This window comes from Chrysemys picta, chromosome 24, assembly GCF_011386835.1.
Source record: "Chrysemys picta bellii isolate R12L10 chromosome 24, ASM1138683v2, whole genome shotgun sequence".
Lineage (NCBI taxonomy): Eukaryota > Metazoa > Chordata > Testudines > Emydidae > Chrysemys > Chrysemys picta.
Window position 1 is genome coordinate 4,921,972 of NC_088814.1, and position 22,594 is coordinate 4,944,565.

Here is a 22,594-nt window from a genome sequence, read left to right on the forward strand (position 1 = left end):
CGCACACCTTGATGAATCCTGCGAGGCCGGTTATATCAGACCCATTCCGTGGACAGAGGAGGCGAGTTTAACAACTCGCAACAAAGGAACACGGACCGAATTCAGCCCCACTGAAACCTACAGGAGCTGGGCCAGCTTCACGCCAACAACCAGTCTGGCTTCCCGTCTCAAAGCCACTCCAGGCACCAAACTTCATCCACAAACACGAGAATCCGGACAAATGCAGCAAGAGGCCCAGATGTTTTTTTTGCAAACAACCCTTCCAAATATCCCAGTCTACAGCAGACGCAGGATTCCCCCAAACTGTCTCTCTCTCCCACCCCATGCACTCCCTTTCCGGTTTCTCTACCCACACCCACACCTTTGGCTTCCTCGAACGTCATACCCAGCAGAAACAATTTGAGCAATGCGCATCATCGAGAAAACACCTTTGCTGTGTCATGGCACGAGCACGGGGCGAAGGCTTCACTCAAAACGGGGCCCGATCCTGCACTCTCTGCTTCCGCTGAAGTCAAGGGAAATTGACACGCAGCAGGTGGCCAGATCTGGTCCCGAGTGGCCAGAGGGCAGGTGAGGTGGTCAAAAGGGGGTGAGATACCCATGGTTTACCACAGGAATAATGTTGCCACTTTCTATGCAGTATTTTTCCCCCTCTCCAGAAATGGCTAGAGCCCCAGCTAGTATAAACTGGCGCAGTTCCACTGAGCGCTATCTGATCTAGTCTAGCAACGTCTGAGTTTCTACAACTTTGAGTTACAGTGGTCATGTGGGCAGCACAGACTTTCAAGTCAACGTAGCTGCCCAGGTTGACATCAGCTGGGGATCTATTCCTGTCGCTCAAAGTGGGGGGTGGCGGTGTGTGTGGGGGGGGAATCTGCTTAAAGCAGTGTCAGCTCACAGACCTCCAAAATTAAAAGCAAAACCAAAAACTCATCCAGCCGAAGGGGACGGTCTCGAGGCCGGTTCTCGAGGATTTCTTGTCTGACTCTACGCTGCAGAGCCGGATGGCTTGGCACGCAGACCTCTCTCGGGCTGATAAGGCGCACAGAGCAGCCTGGAGTCAGCGGGGGAGACAAAGGTAATGGAAGTTGCAGAGGAAACAAGAAGCGTGGGCATTAATGGTTCCTGTGCTGGGGGGAAACGCTCGGGTCAAGGAAGTTCGATCGAAATACTCCAGGGGCCTGCGAGGATGGATGGACCAAGATGGTTGGCCGAGCTCCTAGGTAGACCTGGTTAAGCCAACTCACAAACACCAGGCTGCCAGATCGCCCCCCCCCCCCCCCCCCCCCCACCATGGGCAACCTCTCCATTCAACTCCCTGCTAGTGGCCACCCACCACACCAGCAGCACCGTGTCCGCTGGCAGCCTATGCCTCGCAGACACAGTACAGCCTCCCCCCAGAGTGCTGGCATCGGAGCCGCCAGCCGTCCTGCCCTCAGACTCTGCGCTACCAACCTCCCCACCCACCCCATGGTACCAACCTCCTCCCCACAGAACCAGCTGCAAAGTCTCCACTTCTAAGGCGCCAGCCTCCCCGGGACAGTCGCTTTCCTCAATACCAGCTCCTCCGTCACCGGCCGCTGCGTGCCAAACTCCCCACCAGCACCCCAGTGCCAACCCCAGTGCCAGCCCCAGGCCCCACAACCTAAGCCCCTCCAATGCCCCCTTAGCTCCAGTCCCTAATCCTCCCCAGCCCCCACGATGTCCCCCCACTTCAGCCTCCCAACTGCCCCCGAATGTCTCCCAGCCCACCAAGGTCCCCCTGTCCCAGGCTCCTAACATCCCCCCAGTTACCCCCAGCCCCTCAACATCGCCCCAGGCCCCCAACATCCCCCCTACAGTCCTGATCCCCAGCCCCCCACATCCCCAGCCCCCCCCCCACAACCCTGCTCCCAGCCCCCCAAGATCCCCCCATTCCAGGCTCCTAACATCCCAATTACCCCCAGCCCCAGGCTCCCAACGTCCCCCCCCCAGTCCCTGGTCCCCCCAGCCCCGGTCCCCAGCACCCCAACATCTCCCCAGGCCCCCAACGTCCCCCAGTCCCAGCCCCCCACAGCCCCAACGTCCCCCCAACCTCCCAACGCCCCCCGGCCGCGCTCACCTCGGGGCTGCGGGGCGGCGGGATCCCGACCAGGCAGAAGGCGACTCCATTCATCGGGGAGCCGGCGGCGCTGGGCACCGAGCGGGGCGGCCGGGCGCGGGGGGACGGGCTGGGCGGGCGCGACTCCGGCTCCGGCTCCGCCTCCTCCGGGCTCCGGCGCGCCAGAGACTCCCGCCCCCGCGGCTCCGGGCGGAGCGGGGACAGCGACCGCCCTGAGCCGAGCGGGCCGAGGGCGGGGCTGGCACGGCCAGGGACTGACCGACACGGGGACACCGGGACGGGGGGGGGACACCGGGACAGGGACAGGCACCGACCGGGACAGGGACAGACCCCGGGACAGGCACTGACCGGGACAGGGACAGACCCCGGGACAGGGACAGACCCCGCGACAGGCACCGACCAGGACAGGGACAGACCCCGGGACAGGGACAGGCACTGACCAGGACAGGGACAGACCCCGGGACAGGGACAGAGGGACAAGGACAGACCCCGGGACAGGCACTGACCGGGACAGGGACAGAGGGACAGGGACAGACCCCGCGACAGGCACCGACCCCGCGACAGGCACCGACCCCGCGACAGGGACAGACCCCGCGACAGGGACAGGCACCGACCGGGACAGGGACAGAGGGACAGGGACAGACATCGACCGGGACAGGGACAGAGGGACAAGGACAGACCCCGGGACAGGCACCGACCGAGACAGGGACAGAGTGACAGGGACAGACCCCAGGACAGGCACCGACGGGGACAGGGACAGCGTGACAGGGATAGACCCCAGGACAGGCACCGACGGGGACAGGGACAGACCCCGATGGCCACAGGGACAGACCCCAGGACAGGCACCGATGGACACAGGGACAGCCCCCAGGACAGGCACCAACGGGGACAGGGACAGACCCCGATGGCCACAGGGACAGACCCCAGGACAGGCACCAATGGACACAGGGACAGCGTGACAGGGACAGACCCCAGGACAGGCACCGACGGGGACAGGGACAGACCCCGATGGCCACAGGGACAGACACCAGGACAGGCACCGATGGACACAGGGACAGCGTGACAGGGACAGACCCCAGGACAGGCACCGACGGGGACAGGGACAGACCCCGATGGCCACAGGGACAGACCCCAGGACAGGCACCGATGGACACAGGGACAGCGTGACAGGGACAGACCCCAGGACAGGCACCGACGGGGACAGGGACAGACCCCGATGGCCACAGGGACAGACCCCAGGACAGGCACCGATGGACACAGGGACAGCGTGACAGGGACAGACCCCAGGACAGGCACTGACGGGGACAGGGACAGACCATGATGGCCACAGGGACAGACACTAGGACAGGCACCGATGGACACAGGGACGGACACCATGACAGAGTGACAGGGACAAACACCAGGAAAGGCACTGATGGACACAGGGACAGAATGACAGGGACAGACCCCAGGACAGGCGCTGATGGACACAGGGACAGAATGACAGGGACAGACCCCAGGACAGGCACTGATGGATACAGGGACAGACTCCAGGACAGAGGGATAGAGACAGGCATGGACAAACAGACAGACAGGAACACCCCAGGATACACAGACACAGGTTAGAGTTAGGGACTAGCGTGGACAGACGGACAAACAGAGGGATAGGCATGAATGGACAGACAGAGGGACAGGAACTGGCATGGCCAGACACAGGGTCAGAGTCACACCAGCAGAGACAAACACCAGGGCTGATGGACAGGGGCTGGCATGGACAGAGAGACACCAGGAGGGGGTTTGGGATAGGCAGAGCAGAGGCTGGCATGGACACAGGGATTGGCAGGCAGACAGACAGAGGGATGGGGGGGGCTGACACAGGGCAGGGAAGGGACAGGCACGGACACTCAGATGGGCAGAGCAGGGACTAGCACAGACATAGAAAACAGGGGGTGGCATGGTAAGAACCACACACAGACAGCCGCAGAGCTGGATAGACAGAGGGCCTGGCAGAGACAGACTCTATTAGGGGGTCCCAGCTTCATTTCCCCAGAGAGAACCTACATCAAGCAGCAAAGAAAGGGTGGACAGTGGAGGGCACCATTAACCCTTTCTGCACCTCCCTGCCACCTGCAGCTTTGCCCGTGGTATACAAAACAACCCTGCAGGTGCTGAAATGAAACCCAGGGACACGGTGCGCATGAAGACACTGGACATCACAAAAGTGTCTGCTCTCAGTCCAGATGCCCAGTAGCTTCTACTCTGCCACTTCCCTCACCTTGCCCTGTAAATGCCTATTTGCATCTCGGCATCAAAATAATCATTACTCAGTTTTTAAGCATTGCATAGAAACATAAGAACATAAGAACAGCCAGACTGGGTCAGACCAAAGGTCCATCTAGCCTGGTATACTGTCTTGCAATGGTGGCCAATGCCAGGTGCCCCAGAGAGAATGAACAGAACAGGTCATAATCAAGCGATCCATCCCCTGTTGCCCATTCCCAGCTTCTGGAAAACAGAGGCTAGGGACAAACTTGTAAACTCTCTCAGACATACACGATTGCCAAGGAGAGTGAAAACCTCTCTCTTAGGATGGTGCACCAGAGGAAGGATGGTCCAGTGGTTACACCACTTGCCTAGGATTTGGGAACCTTGCATTTAACACTCTACTCTGCCACACATTTCCCATGTGACCTTGGGCAAGTCACTTAATCTCTCTGTGTCTCGGTTCCCCACGTATTAACAGGAATGTTGTAAGCAAGGCACGAGAAGTAATTATTCCACTCTACTCCGCACTGATTAGGCCTCAACTGGAGTATTGTGTCCAGTTCTGGGCGCCACATTTCAGCAAAGATGTGAACAAATTGGAGAAAGTCCAGAGAAGAGCAACAAAAATGATTAAAGGTCTAGAAAACATGACCTATGAGGGAAGACTGAAAAAATTGGGTTTGTTTAATCTGGAAAAGAGAAGACTGAGGGGGGACGTGTAACAGTTTTCAAGTATGTAAAAGGTTGTTACAAGGAGGAGGGAGAAGAATTGTTCTTCTTAACCTCTGAGGACAGGACATGAAACAATGGGCTTAAATTGCAGCAAGGGAGGTTTAGGTTGGACATTAGGAAAAACTTCCTAACTGTCAGGGTCTTTAAGCACTGGACTAAGTTGCCTGCGAAGGTTGTGGAATCTCCATCATTGGGGATTTTTAAGAGCAGGTTGGACAAACACCTGTCAGGGATGGTCTAGGTAATACTTAGTCCTGCTATGAGTGCAGGGGACTGGACTAGATGACCTCTCGAGGTCCCTTCCAGTCCTATGATTCGAAGCATAAAATGGGGATGATACATCACACAGGTATCATGCGGGGTTATGGAGGCCATAAAGTGACGCAGAGCAGTTAAAGCAAACTCACGTAGGTGGCATTCTAAAAATCTAGCCCTCATTGTGGGGGCTTAACAGCAGAGGTGGATTTTATTACGGTTTTATTTCACTTATCAGGCCTCATTGCCACATCCCAGCAGCCGCTCGCCAGCACTCGCCATAACCCACCTCCCCCCTCACCAACACTGACCCCAGCACGGAAATGGAAATCAACACCGGAACGAAAAGGGGGGAATGCCGTGGAAAGTGGTGCTCACAGAGCTTAAAAGAGTAGACAGCTCGGTATTTTCATCCAGGATGAAACCCCCTGGCTTGCGGTGGTTTCCATTGTACAGGGTTTACAGGTTGGTTCAATGGCGCTCAGCACCCTCACTGTACAAATTGTTCCAGCCCCCTTGAGTCTGTGCCAGCGCTGCCCTCCACAAGACAGTGACTCCATTTAGCAGGGTTTGAATCAAGCTATTCACTCCCCCGATTTCTCCTTCACCTGACATCAGTGTGTTGCAGAGTCCCCCAGGGCCCACACCAGTGTAACTCCAGTCACTATAATGCAGCGATTCTGGTTCACGCTGGAGAATCCAGAACAGAACCCAGGAGTCCTGACTGTCAGGTCCCAGCTATAAACTGGAGCATCAGCTCCCATTACGCACGCTGAGCCTGCCAAGATGTCATCTTCCTTCCTGCCGGAGCCAGACTCAGCTGAGCGAGCTCCCCTTCTTTTCCAAGCCATCATCGCTCAGGCGACATCATTCAGCGGAGAGGAAGGGGAAAGGCATGTGACAGGAAGAGCAAAACAAGGCAGGGGAAAAGAGGGAGGAATTGTGCCCATGTCTTTCTGGATGGAGAGATCCAGACTGGGGCATGGGGGATGGGACAGCAAAAGCCACAAGACCAGAGAATGCTGGTGCTACAGGGGACATTTGCCTACAGATCAGAGCAGACTGAGAGTCGGGACTCCTGGTTTCTGTTCCTAGTTCTTGAGGGAGTTCCGTCTGCGGCTTATAGCTGGGAACCGCAGTCAGGACTCCTGGGTTCTGCTCTTCAATCTTGCAGCCTGAAGTTTTGGTCTAGCTGGGTCCTGGCAGGGGAGGACTGCTTGGTTCTGTTCCTCGCAGGAGACAAAAGCGTGGCCTGGTGCTTGTAACTGAGGCCCAGGAGCTGTGGGCTCTGTTCCTGTTCTGCCACTGCCCCATTGTGTGACTTTGGGAGAATCCTTTCCCCTCTCCGTATGCCCCGACTCCCCCCATGGATAACATTGGGATTATCACTGACTCACCGGCGCGTGAGACTCAGTTTACTAGCTGGTGGTTGCAAAGCACTTTGAGATCCTCAGATGGCCTGTGATGGGATGTTCGAGGGGGTGGGATCTGAGTTACTACAGAGAATTCTTTCCTGGGTGTCGGGCTGGTGAGTCTTGCCCACGTGCTCAGGGTTTAGCTGATCGCCATATTTGGGGTCGGGAAGGAATTTTCCTCCAGGGCAGATTGGCAGAGGCCCTGGGGGTTTTTCGCCTTCCTCTGCAGCGTGGGGCACGGGTCACTTGCTGGCGGATTCTCTGCACCTTGAAGTCTTTAAACCACGATTTGAGGACTTCAATAGCTTAGACATAGGTTAGGGGTTTGTTACAGGAGTGGGTGGGTGAGATTCTGTGGCCTGCGTTATGCAGGAGGTCAGACTAGACAATCATAATGGTCCCTTCTGACCTTAAAGTCTAGGACTCTAGGAAAGGTGCATCAGTGTTACTAGCAGGGTTCTCCAAGGGGGAGCTTCTAGTTAAGACAGAAGGGACCAGCCCTAGGGGCAGGGGAACTAAAGGCCTTTAACAACAGACTCCAGACAACAGCCGCGGCACCAGTTCTGCAAGGCTGCGTCTACACGGCAATGAGCCTCCCGGTCCGGGTAGACAGCCCCCCCTCGATCATTGCATCACCCTCCTCCCCACCCCAGGGGGATCAAGGCTCTAACCGCAGAAGAAGTGGGGGGGCAGAGTTGCCATGGAAACTCAGCATTCAAAGACGTAAATAAGCAAAGCATCTCAGGGAAGGCGGGAGGATGCCGAGAGCTGCGGATCTCTCTCCTTTCGTGTTTTTTATGCAGCACAGAATATTCAGAACTGTCTCGCTCTAGGCCCGTAGCATCGATCCTCAACTGGGGACAATCAGCGGCTCTTGGATTAAATCAATGGAGCTAAGCAGCCTCCCATCTGCTGAGAATCCGGCCCATCTAACTGAAAGAGAGCTTCAAAGCGTGTCTCGTTCACCAACAGAAGTTGGTCCAATAAAAGATATTCCCTCCCCCGCCTTGTCTGTCTAATATCCTGGGACCAACGCAGCTACGCCAACATTGCAAACCATGACATCTAGTGATACTTTATGTAGCAGCAGGGATCTCAAAGCGCTTTACAAAGGTGAGTTGGTTAAGGGTACTGACCTGTGACATGCTACAGACCATGAGGGCTTCTCGCCCTATTTAACAGATGGGGAAACTGAGGCACGGAGCAGGCAAGTGACTTGCTCGAGGTGATACATCCATTGAGTGGTAGTTAGGAACAGAGCGCAGGAGGCCTGGTTCACTCCTCTAACCACCAGACCATGCGGTCCTCCAGTATCATTATAGCTAAAGCAGAGCAGGAAAGCTGGATTCGATTCCCAGCTCCGCAACCGCTTCATTGTGTGACCTTGGACAAGTCACTGCAACTCCGCAGGCCAGATCGTCAGCTGGCATAAATCAGCGCAGCTCCATGCATTTCAATGGAATTGCATTGACTTACATACAGCCAGCCCTCCGTGCCTTGGTTTCCCATCTGTAAAATGAAGACCACAGGCCTACCTCACAGGGGAGGAGGCAGGGCCGGTGCTTCCATTTAGGGGACCTAGGCAGTCGCCTGGGGCACCAGGATTTGGGGGGGCGTCATTTTGCGGCCCTCGGTGTCAATTCTGCGGCGGGGATCCTTCTGCGCTCCGGGTCTTCGGCGGCATTTCTGCGGCGGGTCCTTCACTCGCTCCGGGACCCGCCGCCGAAGTGCCCCGAAGACCGGGAGCGCGGAAGGACCCCCCCACCTAGGGAGGCCGCAAAATCCCTGGCACCGCTCCTGCACAGCCACCATGAGGGAAGCGACCCCTGGCGCTGCTGGCCAGGCTCCCGCGGCAGGCAGAGCTGCAGTCCGCCGGCCGTGTGGTGCTCATCACCGGCTGCGACAGCGGCTTCGGGCACCTGCTGGCGCTGCGCCCACACCTCCTGGGCTTCACCATCTTCGCCAGCTGCCTTTGCCCGGGCGGGGAAGGGGCGCAGCGGCTGCTGTGGGAAGCCGCCTCCGGCTCCAGACGCCTGCAGGTGCTGCCGCTGGATGTCACCCGGGAGCGGGACGTGGCCGCGGCCAAGGAGTTTGTGCTGATCAACCTGCCGGGGACAGGTGACAACATCCTGCGCCCACCCCTTACTCCGAAGGCAGCGCGTTCACATGGCACTGCCCTGCTCCGGGCTCCGGCTCCTGTCCTCTGCCCCCGGCTGCTACCTGCCAAAGATCCTTCCCAGAGACAGCAGCCACTCACCCTCTGCACCGGGGCCAGGCAATGGGTGGGGGAGCTCGGGACACTGGAGTAAATCCGGAGCAGCGTTTGCTCCGGTGTAGGAGCAGGCTGTGGTCCTAGACTTAGGGCTGGGAGTTCAACCAGGGTAGATATGGGGGCAAAAATAGATTATCATCAATAAACCTTCATGTGTTGTAGACACCTTGAGGCAGGGACTCTGCTGCCTTTGTCTCTTGTCCAGCCAAATTTGGGGGGGCGCCTCAGGGCAGGGGGGAGCTGCCGCGGGGGGGGGGGGTGCCTCAGGGCAGGGGGGGGGCGGGGAGCTGCCGCAGGGCTGGGGGGAGGCGCAAGATGGAAGTTTCGTCTAGGGCGCGAAACTTTCTTGCACCGGCCCTGGGAGGAGGGGTTCGAAAACTTAATGAATTAATGCTTACAAAGCACTTTGAGATCAGTGGATGAAAACACAATACAATAGTGCTAAGTATTAAGTATTAATAAGGAACAGACGAGCAAAGGCAGAGCAAACGGGTTCACAGCTCTTTTGACCATGCAAACAGCAGCTTTCCTGCAGCCGCTTGTTTTCTCCCTTAAGTAAACTGGACCCTCCTGTAAATTGTCAAAGATTTTAATCTTTGCCTCTCTCCCACACACATACACACACACACGCAGCATAAACACAGACGTCTAATATAAATTTTCCATGACACAATTAAGCAAGTTCATATCAACAACTATTTCCTCTGGGGCATTTGCAAAAATAATAATAAAACGACAGAAACCGACTGAAATGGAAACTTCAATTAGAAAAGAACGATTTTCTCTCTCTCTAGCCCCCTGTGTCCTGAATGAACTCACAGTCGTATGGGCAAATAGGAGGATCAAAACAAGCGTCTACTGGGGTGGAGATCACCTTCCAAACACTGTATGGAGAAGAGAAGTTGGGATAGGCAGAGTGGTCTAGTAGATAGGGCACTGAACTGGAAGTCTGGAGACCTGGTTCTATTGCTGTGTGAACTTGGGTAAGTCATTTCTTCCTATGCCTATGTTTCTCGTGGTGCCCTCTGCTTGTCTTGTCTACTTCAAGTGTGAGCCTCCAGAGTATGAACCGCCGGTTCCTGTGTGTTTGTTCAGTGCCTACCACTATATGCTATTGTAATCAAAATAATAACCAGAGTGATTTGCGAGCTATCAGTACCCAGCAGTGGTGAAATGCAGCCTCCTCTGGGGTGGAGGACAGCAGCCAACAGCAATTCACTGCACAGCACCAGAGAGGGGGCAAAGGGACATCAGGGCAAACCACAGCTCCTCGGGAACATGCCGTGGGATCTTTAACCTCTGTGGGGATCAAACAGGATGTTGGTTTTGAAGCTTCCCTCTGAAAGATCCCACATGCGCGCTAAACGGCGTGGAGTCCCGTGGTATCTGGCTCAGAAGGGAAAAGGGGTGAGTCAGCACCACCAGGATGGGAACCTGGGAAAGTTCCTCCTGGGCTGAAAACTTCCAAGGAGGTGGAAACCTCGGGGGGGGGGGGGGGAACTCGCTGACACTGGCAGCAACGGTGGGAAAAGTGTCGGTGTTTTAACCGCTAAGGACCAGATGCTCCCGTGGTCAGCACCCACAATCGCCTAGATTTGGGAAAGAGCTCAGCTCCCATCTAGGCACCGCAGTATGTGGGCGGATTTTCCAAAGAGCTGGGCACATTGGGTGCCAACATCTGTTCAGGACCTGGCTGTCAGCGTCACACCAGGAGCGCCAAGCGTTGGGCCCTCATTTAGATGCCTTAAGGCTGAGCTCAGGCCCAGGGGAGCCGCCAAGGTATTTAGGAACCTAACTCCCATTGAAGCGCCTAAACACCTTGGAAGATCTGGGCCCGAGCTCTTCGGATTTGGATGCGCTGGGTTCAGCCAGCAGGAGAGTTCTTGAAAGTCGGCAGCCGGAGGGTCCCCGGAGATCAGGAAAGTGGGACAGATGCCTTCCCCTCTGCACGGCCTCGGGGGACGCCGAGGGGGTTTTATTGACCGTCCCCTATTAACAACCTCGTTAACGAACCCTGCCGCGAAGTCCCGTTCCTCTCTCCTCCTCCCCCCACCCCTCCCAGCAACCGGCCTTGGCATCAGGAATCTCTCCCCTCCCTGCAGCTGCCAGCTGCGGGGAATAAACAGTCGGATACAAGTGACAAGTCACTTCCTCCCCACCAGGGCGTAGCCAGACGGAAAGCGCCCCCTCCCCAGACACACACGCTCGCAGGGAGCACAATGGAAGGAGTGGGGCCGGGGGATAGCCACACCTATGAGCCTGGGGGCGTCCTACTATTGGGGGGGGCCTATCAAGCTCCAGTCCCATCTCTCTCCCCTCCCCCTGTTTTATGTCTGTTCCACATTCCCCCCCCCCATCCTCCTTGTCTGTCTCCCACCTCCTTGTCATCTGTCTCTCTCCCCGCTTCCTTGTTGCCGTCTCCCCCTCTTTGATGTCTCTCGGGCTCCACACCCACCTGCCCCATTTTCACATGAGCTCCCCCCTCCCCTGAGGGCTCAGAACCAGATGCAGCAGAGAGAGACATCTTACGACTGACTTTCACACAGCCCCCCGCCAGTACCGCTGGTGACACGGGGCGGGGAACATGGGGGTGGTGGGGAAGGGCAGGCCTGGAAAGGAGAGGGGGATACAGGCACCCCCACTCGAGACATCACACACGGTCGGTCGGATACTACGGTGATGGGCACCGGTGTGAGAACCCCAACAGACAGACATTGGGGTACGTACAGTGATAGACAGACAGACGCCCCCTCCCTAATGTTCAGCCTCTCCTTTTGATCGCTGTTTCTCTGTCACCCCTCTTCCCCCCACCTCACCCAGGTCATCACAAGCTGAGGCAGCTACGTTTTATTTTCAATCCGAACACCCCAATCTTTGCCCCAACGTTGTTTCACCACCCGCCCGTGCGCCATAAACCGCCCCCGTTCCACAACCTGGGATGGAAGCTCTGGGAGCCTCCCGCACCCTGCATGTCCACACAGGCTGCTGGCCGTGCATGATGCTCTGGGAGCTGCAGTCCCGGGAGGGATCGATGCCTCCGATTGGATTTTCCCCCCACCCCAGCAAACATTGCTGAACGCTGCAGGCAGGAGGGGGAGGGGACCTAGCAAAGCGGATCTGCTGGTGGCAGCAGGGGGATGAGCGGCCACATTTCAGCAGGCAGCCAGTGTTCTCCTGGGGAATGAGTCACTGGCATTGGGGTGCACGGGGTGGGGTGCACCATAGTAAGGGGTTGCGATAATGGGAGTGATGTTATTAATAGCATCGCTAAAAGCTGAAGGCCCAGCATTCACCCTCAGCAACACCGGCACCTCCCTGCAAGATGGTTCAGACGCAGGACTCCTGGGTTCCATCCCCAGCTTTGTGCCGACTCTCACTGATCAGAGGGGAAGTCACTTCATGTCTAAGTGCCTCTTTTCCCCAGCAGTAAAATGGGAATAGTAGGGCCCTGGATGGTATATATGGGCCACCACTGCCCTCTCCTGGACCGAATTAGAGAAGTTCAACTGTGTGTCATTGGCCGTGTATTGCTAGCACCTTGTGGAGGTTCTTCCCCCGGCAGTAGACATCTGTACACACCAGTGACATTAACATCCACGATTCCATAGCCCCATTCATCCTGAAGGTTTCCCAAAGCTCCTTACACACTGTGAATGCACACAGGAGCCCCTCACCCATTACTGAAATGCAGCCACCTCTGGGATGGAACACAGCAGCTGGTAAACCGCCCAAAGTAACAACAAATCCTGCGCACCGCTGAGACGGCCAGGAGATCTAAGGGAGGCCGGACGTAGTTGCCCAGTTGGATTATAAGTGCAAGCATCAACGGACAGGCCACTATCTGCAGACATGAGTTCTATTCCAGTGGCCTGCTGCCGGGTGACCTTGGGCAGTCGCTTCCCTGACCCGTGCCTCAGTTTCCCCTCCTGCCCTGGGTCTGTCTTGTCTATTTACATGGTAAGCTCGTTGGGGCAGGTGCCTCTGTGTGCAGCACCTCGCACAGCAGGGCCCTGATCTCAGCTGGGGCCCGGACAGCACCTGGCGGCATGGGGCCTCTAGGAGCTCCTGCGATACCAATACTGACGAAACACTGACATCACTTCCTGCAGCACCTTGCTTTGGGCCAGCCCCCTCCCACCCCACAACCCTGCGCCCAGGGGAGACAATCCAGTGAGGCAGGAGTTAGGAAGAGCAACACAAGCAGGGCCTGATGTTTTGAGTGATTTACGCCCTCCAAGGGATTGCAAGTGAAGCAGACCTCTGACGTACCCTGCCCACGCCCCCATGCAGGGGCAAGTCTCTGGAGTCTTATTTTACCCTCTTTCCCCACAATCCCAGATGCACTAGTATGGGATGGGGGCGGGAAATGCCAGCCAGGCCAGCCCCGGCCCCAGCCTCCCTTGAGACCCTTTTCAGGAAACCTCAGCACCATATTTCAAACATGAGGAACAATCCAATCTGATCTCAAGCCCTTCCCGGAGCCCAGTCAATGGGGACAGCCCTAGACTACATGGAAGGGGGAGCAGGGAGTCTGTCCAAATGCCACCTGCTCACATTTTCCATCTGTGAATGCCAGCCCCGGTGCCCCCTCTTCCCGTCCTTCTCCAAGACGGGAAATGAGCTCACATCCTGGCCATCAATTAGCAGGCTAATCCCACAATGGACAAACTCAGTCCTCCCTGACAACCAGTCCACGCTTCCCCCGCTACTAATCGTACCAGCCTGGGACCTCCAGACACAGAGCCACAAACACATGGTGGGAAGCACCTTGCCCTCTGGGAGATCCCTGTGCTCTACCAGGCTGATACAGAGACCCCCTTCCTCTTTTCAATTCATGCGAATCCAGGAGCTTCGTGATCATGGCTGTGGAGAGGCAGCATTGCCTAATAATTAGAGCAGGCGCCTCGGAATTAGGACCCGGTGGTTCTATTCCCGGCTCTGTAAGGCATGTAACCTAGTGACTGGGGGGAGGAGGGGCTGGGAATCAGGACTCCTGGGTTCTTGCCCTGTGGGAGGGAGTGGGAGCTAATAATTGTGCAGGACTCCTGGGTTCTATTCCAGACTCAGCCACTGCCTTGCTGTGTGAGCTCCTTCCCTGCTTCGTGCCTCGGTTTCCCCATCTCTAAAAGTGAGGAACCCCCCCTTTATAAACACACTTGGGGATCCCCAACTGGGAGGTGGCCTGGTAAGTCAGACTAGATGACCCCAGTGACCCTTCTGGCCTTGGAATTCACATCCAAGCCGATTTGACTGTTAATTATCTCCATGGCTCGCAGCCTTCTGATGGGTGCAGGCTGGGCCGGGCCGTGACCTGAAAGTAGCTCAAGGGCCAGGCTGTGCAACACGGGCGATGCCCCGGGACCCCTTCCAGACTCAGAGGAAGCGGGAGACTAGCAGCCCGTCCCCCCCATCTCCCCGATCGGCTCGTGGCTTGGGGACTGAAGCAGCGTTGCAGGGTGCGGGGTCGGTGAGCGTCAAAGGAGCGTCCCATGAATTTCCCAGCATGGGCACGGAAAATAGAGTAGGTATAACTGGCCCGGGAAGCTCTGCAGGGAGCTGGGTTGGGAGGTGGCGTCACAAAGGAGAGTTACTTGCGCCTCGAATCTCTTTCCCCCAAACATCTATCACTGTAGCCAGGCCGGGGACGTGTCCCCATCAGGGGGCGAGACGCAGCTATGGCAGGGAATGGCCTTGAGCTCCTAATGGATCTGTCCCATCTGGGCCTGCTCCTGCGAGATGTTGGACCTCTTGGGTGCCTGTGAGCGTCCAGAGAGTCACCTCTCCAGTGCTCTGCTCCCTGCGGGAAGGGGCTAGGCCGGGAGGACGAGACCCAGCGGCTCGCGTTTCCCAGAGCTGCCACCCCAGCACAGCCGGGTGGAAGACTCCGGTCGCACCAGGGCACATTCCCACTTCCCAGCTCAGAGCCTCACCCTAAACCACGCCGCACCCGCTCTCATGGGCACTTCAGTGTAGACCACAGCAGCGTAAACCCTCCTCCGCCTCTTGCGGCTCAGAACATCCCAGGGCCCCTCTGAGCCAGGTGGCACCGAGACCCCGGAGCAGAAATACGAGACACACACAGTCTGGATTCAAGTCAAGATCCGGATCCAGGGTTTTGTTACAGCCCACTAGACACGTGGGGGTGCTGGGCACAGAGCTGGGGGTGCTGGGAACGCCTGGAATGGAATCTAGGGGAGTCCATGTCTTCCCCACAGGAGGGAGGGAGGTGGAAGCTGGAGGGTTTCTCCTCAGCGAGGACATTGTGGGCGGCGAGGGACGGAGTCGGGGTCCCTGCTGCCAGGCGCTGAGCAGGGCCAGGGTGCCAGGCAGGGAGGGCAGGAAGAAGGGGTGGGGAACAGCTGACACTGGCATTCCATGGAGAGAGAGAAAGAGGAAGGGCCCCCTCTAGTGAGGGCTCGTGTGAAGTGCCTGCCAGCGGGTAGGGGGGACTGGGATGGGAGGGGGATCCCAGTCATTCGACTGGCACCTGGGGGATTTGGGGCCCCTCAGCGCTGGTTTAAGGCCCTCTCCCGTCACTGGCTTTCCGCCAGGGCTGCGTTTGGCCCCAGCGGGGTGATTAGTTTGTTTTCTTCCAAATCCCCTCCCCCTCCTCCCTTTTATTTTTAGTGAATTTTCTCTTGGGGGCCAGCAGGAGATTGAACCTCTGGGGGGAATAAATCCAGAGTTCCCGCCCTCGGGGCGGCCCCTGCTGTCTGAGCGGGGGCTCCTCAGGGGATGGGGGTGTTGTCTAGCACAGCACCCCGCGTGGTGGAGGGGACACACCCAGCACATGGTTACCCAGCGGGGCTTTTTGCTGCTTTAACCCGGGATGTTGATCCCGCTCCGCTGATTGGCTGTTCGCTTCCACCCCCACCCCCCACAGTCTGTCTGCTTCAGACTCACTCCTCCCTGCCCCTTTTGCTCCCCTCCTGCCCCCACACCTTCATTCCCATCCACCCCCATCGCCAGCTAATTCCCACACCACAAACCCCGCCCACAAATCAAAGGGAAACAAGCCAACATGACATGATGGTTGCAGCTTCTTGCCCCTGCTTGTATGGTAGATCCGGTCCCCCCAGCCCTGGGTCTGTCCCGTCCGTTTAGATTATAAGCCTTCTGGGACACGGACTGCCTCTAAGACCACTTCTCGACTAGGAAGGCCTTGCCAGTGTGGTTATACCAGTAGACTAACCCAGCAAAGCGTTCCTGGTGCGGACACGGCTTATACCAGCCAAACCTGAGCGGAATGGGCAAAACCACATGCTGATATTAGCTGCATCCACACTGGTGGCTTTTCCCAGTACACCCGTGTCGGCCAGAGATCACCCATCTCTTCACACCCCGACCCACATAACTACGCTGGCAGAAGTCTGTAGTGTATGGACGTACTCTGCTCGGCGCCCAGCACAAGCCCTGATCTCCAATCCCTAGGACTTCCTAGGCCCTATGGAAAACAGGCAAATGGTTAATTCGAACAACAGCAGCACGCACAGCTGGGGTCCCAAGGGCGGGGAAGCCTGCAGCTCTCTCCTACCTCTGCTCCTCTAGCAAAGACGGTTGTGGCTAGTCAAGATCAGAAGCCGCTGTTCTACTGGGAGCTCTACAGAGCAAGAGGCAGTCCCTGACCCCAAGCACTTACAGTGGAAATAGATAAAACAGGTAACGGAAGGATTATTAGCTCCATTTTACAGATGGGGAACTGAGACCCAGAGAGATCGAAGGCAGATTTTCTAAAGAGCTCAGCTCTCGTTCAGGCACCTAAGATTTGCAACAACAAAAAAAGGGGGGGAAACCTCCGCACGCAATGTGCGGAGCTCGTTTGAACATCTGGGCACTTACTGAAGTGTCAAAGCAGTGCTAGGCGCTTGTGCACATTCTGGCCCGTGGGCACTAAAACGGAAGGAATTCTTTAAACTCTCAGGCCTTGCCTAGGCGACAAATGCTTTTTCAGTACAGCTGCCCCATCAGCGCTCCCCAGCGTATGCTGACAGCCACCGTTCTTCTGGCAGAACAACACCCCCTCCCCGAATGACATTAGCGATCCTGAAAAAAGCTCTCTTCTGGCAGCAGCATCTGCTCTGGGGGTTCTGTCGGCAGAGCTACCTCGGCTGGGGTGTGGTTTTTTTCACCCCCTTCACTGACATAGCTACGCCAACAAAACTTTGTAGGGTGAGCCTGGCCCCAGTTACCAGCTACACCAGGCAAATGCTGTAAGGTAAATTTCACTTTTACTTGTATTCAGTTTCTCTTTCGGGCTCTCCTGCACTATACTGGGGGTAGCAATGCTCGAACGTAGGGCCTGAGAACCCGGAAAGGAAATGGACTAGAAGCAATAATAAAACCAAGCAGCTTATCTTGGGTTGAAACATTGGCAGGGGAATATTGGCTTGTTCAAACGAAACAAAAACCGTTGACCCTGGATTTTTAATATTTCAATGAATATTGTTTCAAATGAAGAACAACAAAACACAGCCCAACATGATACCAGCGTAGCTGCGTCCACACTAGAGGCAATAACAATTGAGGTGGTTCAGTAGAAAAGTCACTCCCCCGATCGGCTTTAAAGCCATACAAAAACTACGTGTGGAGCAGACTTTAGAGGGGAAGCCAGCCCTTAAATCAGATTCTCCATTGCCCCACAGTCATTTACCCCATTTATAACAATCTGCACCTGCTTTGCACCGGGATAAACAGCTCCGCAAGGTTAACTAGTTGAAGCCAAGCCCAGGTGCGGGAGGTATATAGGGTGGGTTGATAAAAACGACCCGAGCCTCATCTCCCCTAGGATTTTGCAGGGAGCTAGATACAGCAGTGTGAAAGCCACGCCTTTTTCGCAGTGAAGAGAAAGCCCTAGGTCCTCTGTGCAGTGATTTGCTCCTGGCACAAAAAAGGTGTAAAATGGCACCAGATCAGAATGGTAATCTTAGCCTTGCGATGGTTTAAATAAGGACACGCGGCGCAGGTCAGCGGACAGTCAGGCCCGTAGGGGGAGTATTTTGAAATTGCCTACAGGATTTATTCATAGATTCCAAGGCCAGGAGAGACCACGGTGATCATCGCGTCTGGCCTCTTTTGTAACACAGGCCAGACACCTTCCCTGAAATAATTCCTGACGGAATGAGAGCATCTATTTTAGAAAAAGAGGGTTAGAGCCCAGCTCCCAGTGAAAGTCATGGGGGGGGGACAGGCCCGTTTTAACATCTCCGTCTGTAGAAATAGAATAACTGCTCAACGCATGGGCTGCCTTAAGACATCAATTCAAGAAACAAAATGCATTTAAAAAGAACTTCATGAAAATATTGGTCTGAAAAACTGTGTGTGTGTGCGCGCGCACACGCGTGTGCAGGTGTGTAAAAGTGTAAGTGTGACACGCCCTAGATTTGGATCCAGGCTGTTTCTCTATGTTAGGCCCAAGGAAAATGGAGTGTAAGAACGTTCAAGTCCCCTACATCTACAAACAGCTAAGTGCGGATTCTGATCTTCTTTACATCAATCTGACACTATTTAACGCCACTGGGCCAGACTCTTAGCGGGTGTCAATCAGCTATACCAACTTACACCGGCGGAGAATCTGTCACCTTGATTTTAATGGGGATGATTTACAGTGGCGTGACCGAGGTCAGAATCAGGCCCCTCGTGGGTGGTGAGTCCTTTCTCCCAGTGGGTTCAATCCTGCAAGGTGTAGAGGGCGCTGGCCCCGATCCTGCCACGCACTTAAGTCAATAGGACTATTCCTGTGCTAAAAGTTAAGCTTGTGCTTCAGGGCCGGGAGGATCGGATCCAGAGCGCTCAGCACCTTGCTGGCGGAACCTCACCGGAAAAATATCCCCGTCGAGCCCGAAACAGGAGACGCAGGTGGGGTGTGACCCCCCCAAAACACCCGGAGGCAATTTGAGACAGCAAGGAAAGGGTTACCACGGCTCCCTCCCCCCTCCCCACCCCCTTCCGCTCAGCTCAAGAGCTCAGCCCACATGGGTGGCTATGGGAAACTGGGATAAACAAGAGAAAACCTGGCTAGCAAACCTAGGGTCGGGGCAATGCTTGGCAGCGGAGGGCCTGGAAGGCTGAATGGAAGCCTCTTAAAGGAACCACGGCGAGGGTCCCAATATGAAAAATCAATAAAGGCAGAAGCGGTCGGGTGGGGGGGCGTCTTCCAGCATTTTCTCTCCCCCCCCCCAGCACAGTTACAGACACGCTGGGAATGAAAGGCCGAGCCCAGCTGCTTTACCGGGGGGGGAGGGGGGGATTTGCTCACGAATTGGGGCATTCTTAAATGGAGGCGTTTTAGGGCTAAAGTGGCGCCACCTTCCCACGTCGCAGGGGGTGAGCGGGGGACGCTCTGCAGGGACTCCAGGAGGACGGAGCCCTGGGGACGTCTGTTCGCTCCCTGGCAGCCCCAGAGCCATTCCACGGCTGCCATCAGCCATTTCAATGATTAGCGAGAGACAACAAGCAGGCCCGGCCGGAGTCCAGCACTATCCCTGGCCGGGTTAGATCACAGGCTCACGCACCCCCAAGCTGTCCAATCGGCGAGCGTGCCGCATGCCAAGCTGTTTGATCTCACTGCCTAAAATTATCACCGCCTGCTCCGGAGGAGCCCCAGCCAAGCAGGGCAAAGGGAAGGCGCCGGGAACTGCCCTGCAATGCAGCTGGGTGGCGGGGAGGTTATTTTTCCACCCTGGAAAGCAGACCCTGGGACTCTTCCAACCGGCAGCAGGGGAGCCGGGGAATTGTTAGGCTCTAAGCAAAGGCCGAGGCCAGGGATTCTGTGAGGGTCCCAGTTAGCCGACCCGCATGGGCCGCACCAGGAACCTGGGTCATCGGGGGTCAACAGAAGAGCGTGTTGGGCAGGTGTGGGGGTCCGGGTGCTACTGAATAGGCAAGAGCTGCCCCTATTCGTACATGAGCACCGCGGATGCACGGATCTCTCAGGTTTAACCTGCAGCACCCCCTGCTATCCCAGTCCTGAGTCCCCCGAATAGCTCTGTCAATGCCCTTCAATCCCGGCCCACAGCCTGCCCTGCTGTGCCAGCCCCGGGCTCCTCAGACCCATCTCTAGCCCTCAATCCCCACCTGCAGCTGTCCCTGGGCTCCTCCCACCCAACTCTGCTGATGCTCCTCGGTCCTGACCCACGGCCCCTGGGGCTCCATCCCAATGCCCCGTCAGCCCCATAGCCTTGACCGTAGCCACACACATCCACTCACGCACTGTCACACAGTCCGCACAGGCAGGATCACGTAGTCACACGTGGCAGGGACACGTGCTCACAACCATACACACTCACACACGCACGCCTTCCCAGAGCGTCACACACTTGCACAGCTCCTTCTACAAGCACACGCTGTACACGGGATTTCACCAGCACACAGTGGGTGGACACGCATTCAGCACGCCACACACAGGCATGTACAGAGGGCCCCTATGCAAGCGTCATGCATGTGCTGCACATGCAGGATCTCTCTCTCACACACACACACACACACACACACACACATCACACACACACACTCTTCTCACACTCTCCCACCCCCTAAGGCTTTGTCTTCACTGGGGAAAGAGGAGTGTTTTTTAAACACGGGATCAGCAATGTGTTAAAATCTTGGCGTACACGAGGCAAAGGGTGGTTTTAACACGTGTTTAGCTGGTCAAGGTAAACCCTAGCAAGAACGCTAAATTCAGGCTGGGTTGTGGACATAGTAGACACTAATTTAATCCCATGCTCCGCCACAGACTTCCTAGGTGACCCCGGGCAAGTTACTTAGCCACTTGGTGCCTCAGTTTCCCCGTCTCTAAAATGAGGGTGTTAGCACCGCCCTTACTCACAGGAGTCGTGGAAGGATACATACATTAAAGATTGTGAGGTGCTCAGAGATTATGGTAACGGCGGTCATGTAAGGATGATAGATAGATAGATAGAGACAGCATACAGTTTACTGCCAGGGAGCACGGGGTAGCAAAGGGCAGGCTGGGTAGAAAACAGAGCAGTGAAGGCCTGGGGAGCTGAGAAGCTGAACCGCTGAAAATACACACACCTACCCTTCAGGGTGTGGGAAGGAGATTCTAAGCCAGGCTGCCCAGACTGCATCATAATTACGTTGGCCCATAGAACAAGCTGTCAGGAGAATGCAGCAAAAAAATCCATCATCAAAATTAATCCTCAATGAATTGTTCACCAGCAAGTATTTGCCACCAGGTGCTACAGTGTGTGTATGTGTGTTGGGGCATGGGAGGGAGGGGAACCAAGGGGATGTTACCCGGATGCACTAAAGTAAATGTTGCTCTAGATTCGGGTCCAGACGTGCCATGAAACGCACGGGCCTCTGGGGCTAAGGACAGTTCTGAACAGCTCATTTATCAGTGCTCGTGTTAAATGGCAGCCGCAGTCCACCCCAGAAGTGGTTGCATTTCAGTGGGAGGAGAAGAGAGAACTCACACCAATAGAATCAGCTGATCAATAAAGCACACAGAATGTGTGCAGAAGGGAGGGGGAATTTGGCAGAAAGGGGAGAGAGAATCGGATACGTTTGGGCACCATCCAGCAGAAGGGGGCCCCAACCTGGTTTCCCCCCTAGGCACTGCTGCAACATAGGAGTTAAATGAGGATCACAGCCAGAGAGAGCATGGGGAACTTTGACTGAACTATGTACGTGTCAGTCATTATTGTCATCATCATTCAGAGCCATCACTCACTCCCTTCTGCCAATATGAAAACTCACGACCAATGACACCAGAACAGACCGATTGGCTTTGCTGCTACAGGCAAGAAGCACAGCTCAGGGCAAGGCAATCCAGCAAACCGGGAACGTTAGAGACGCCCCCCAGCCAAAGCCGGTTGGGACTCGGACTCTCCGGTCCTGGGGAAATGCTGACATTTTGGTTTGGTTCCAACTCGGAAGGGAAACGGTCAATTTCAACATTTCCTGAAAAACGGAACTATCCAAAAATGTGACTCGAAAACCATTTCATATCGAAAAAAATGCAACAGTTCACGCTGAAGCCAATTTTGGGTGCAATCGAGACGGGTCCACGCGACGTTTCGGTTTGACAACCCCTGCGTTTTCTGATGGAAAATTTTCGTCGGAAAACTTCCAACCAGGTTTACCGACTAGACACCATCTAGCCCACGTTCATCCTCTACAATTACACTTGGAAGAATTAGATTTTTATCAAGAAACGTCAGTTTCGCCATACGCACACACCCCCCCCCAAGGAATCAATCAAAATAAATAAATGCTTAAAGATAAACATCGATATTATCGGTCACAATCGAATTCTGCCAAGCCGACCTACCTGAAGAAGAGCTCTGTGTAGCTCGAAAGCACGTCTCTCTCACCAACAGAAGTTGGTCCAATAAAAGATATCACCTCACCCACCTTGCCTCTCTCATATCCTGGGAGCAACACGGCTACAACCACACGGCAAGCCCAGCTACCGTCCTATTCTCTGCATCTAACTTTCAATGTTCCAGGTGATAGTGATTTTTCACCTTAGCACATAATTCCTGCCTCCGTCTTAGGGGTTTATGTGGCTGCCGCGGCCTCATCCAACTCACTGGCGGGCAGTTTTCCTGATAT

General features: G+C 55.8%; 1 protein-coding gene across 12 annotated transcripts in view; it reads right to left on the minus strand.

The window, feature by feature from the left end:
- The window catches only part of ARHGAP23 (Rho GTPase activating protein 23), a 125,493-nt gene that overhangs the window by 99,047 nt on the left and 3,852 nt on the right, over positions 1-22,594 (minus strand). For 4 of the 12 annotated variants that reach the window (XM_065577531.1, XM_065577542.1, XM_065577543.1 and 1 more), the window contains exons 1-2: positions 2,102-4,528; positions 903-1,054 (exon numbers count right to left, since the gene is read on the minus strand). The exons of 1 other annotated variant lie outside the window; for it this stretch is intronic. In XM_065577531.1, coding sequence (XP_065433603.1) covers positions 903-1,054; positions 2,102-2,747 — 798 coding nt within the window. In that variant the 5' untranslated portion in view covers positions 2,748-4,528. Of the gene's footprint in view, positions 1-902; positions 1,055-2,101; positions 4,632-22,594 lie in introns of those variants that run through there. 7 more of the 12 variants (XM_065577536.1, XM_065577535.1, XM_065577534.1 and 4 more) reach the window with 7 other exon arrangements.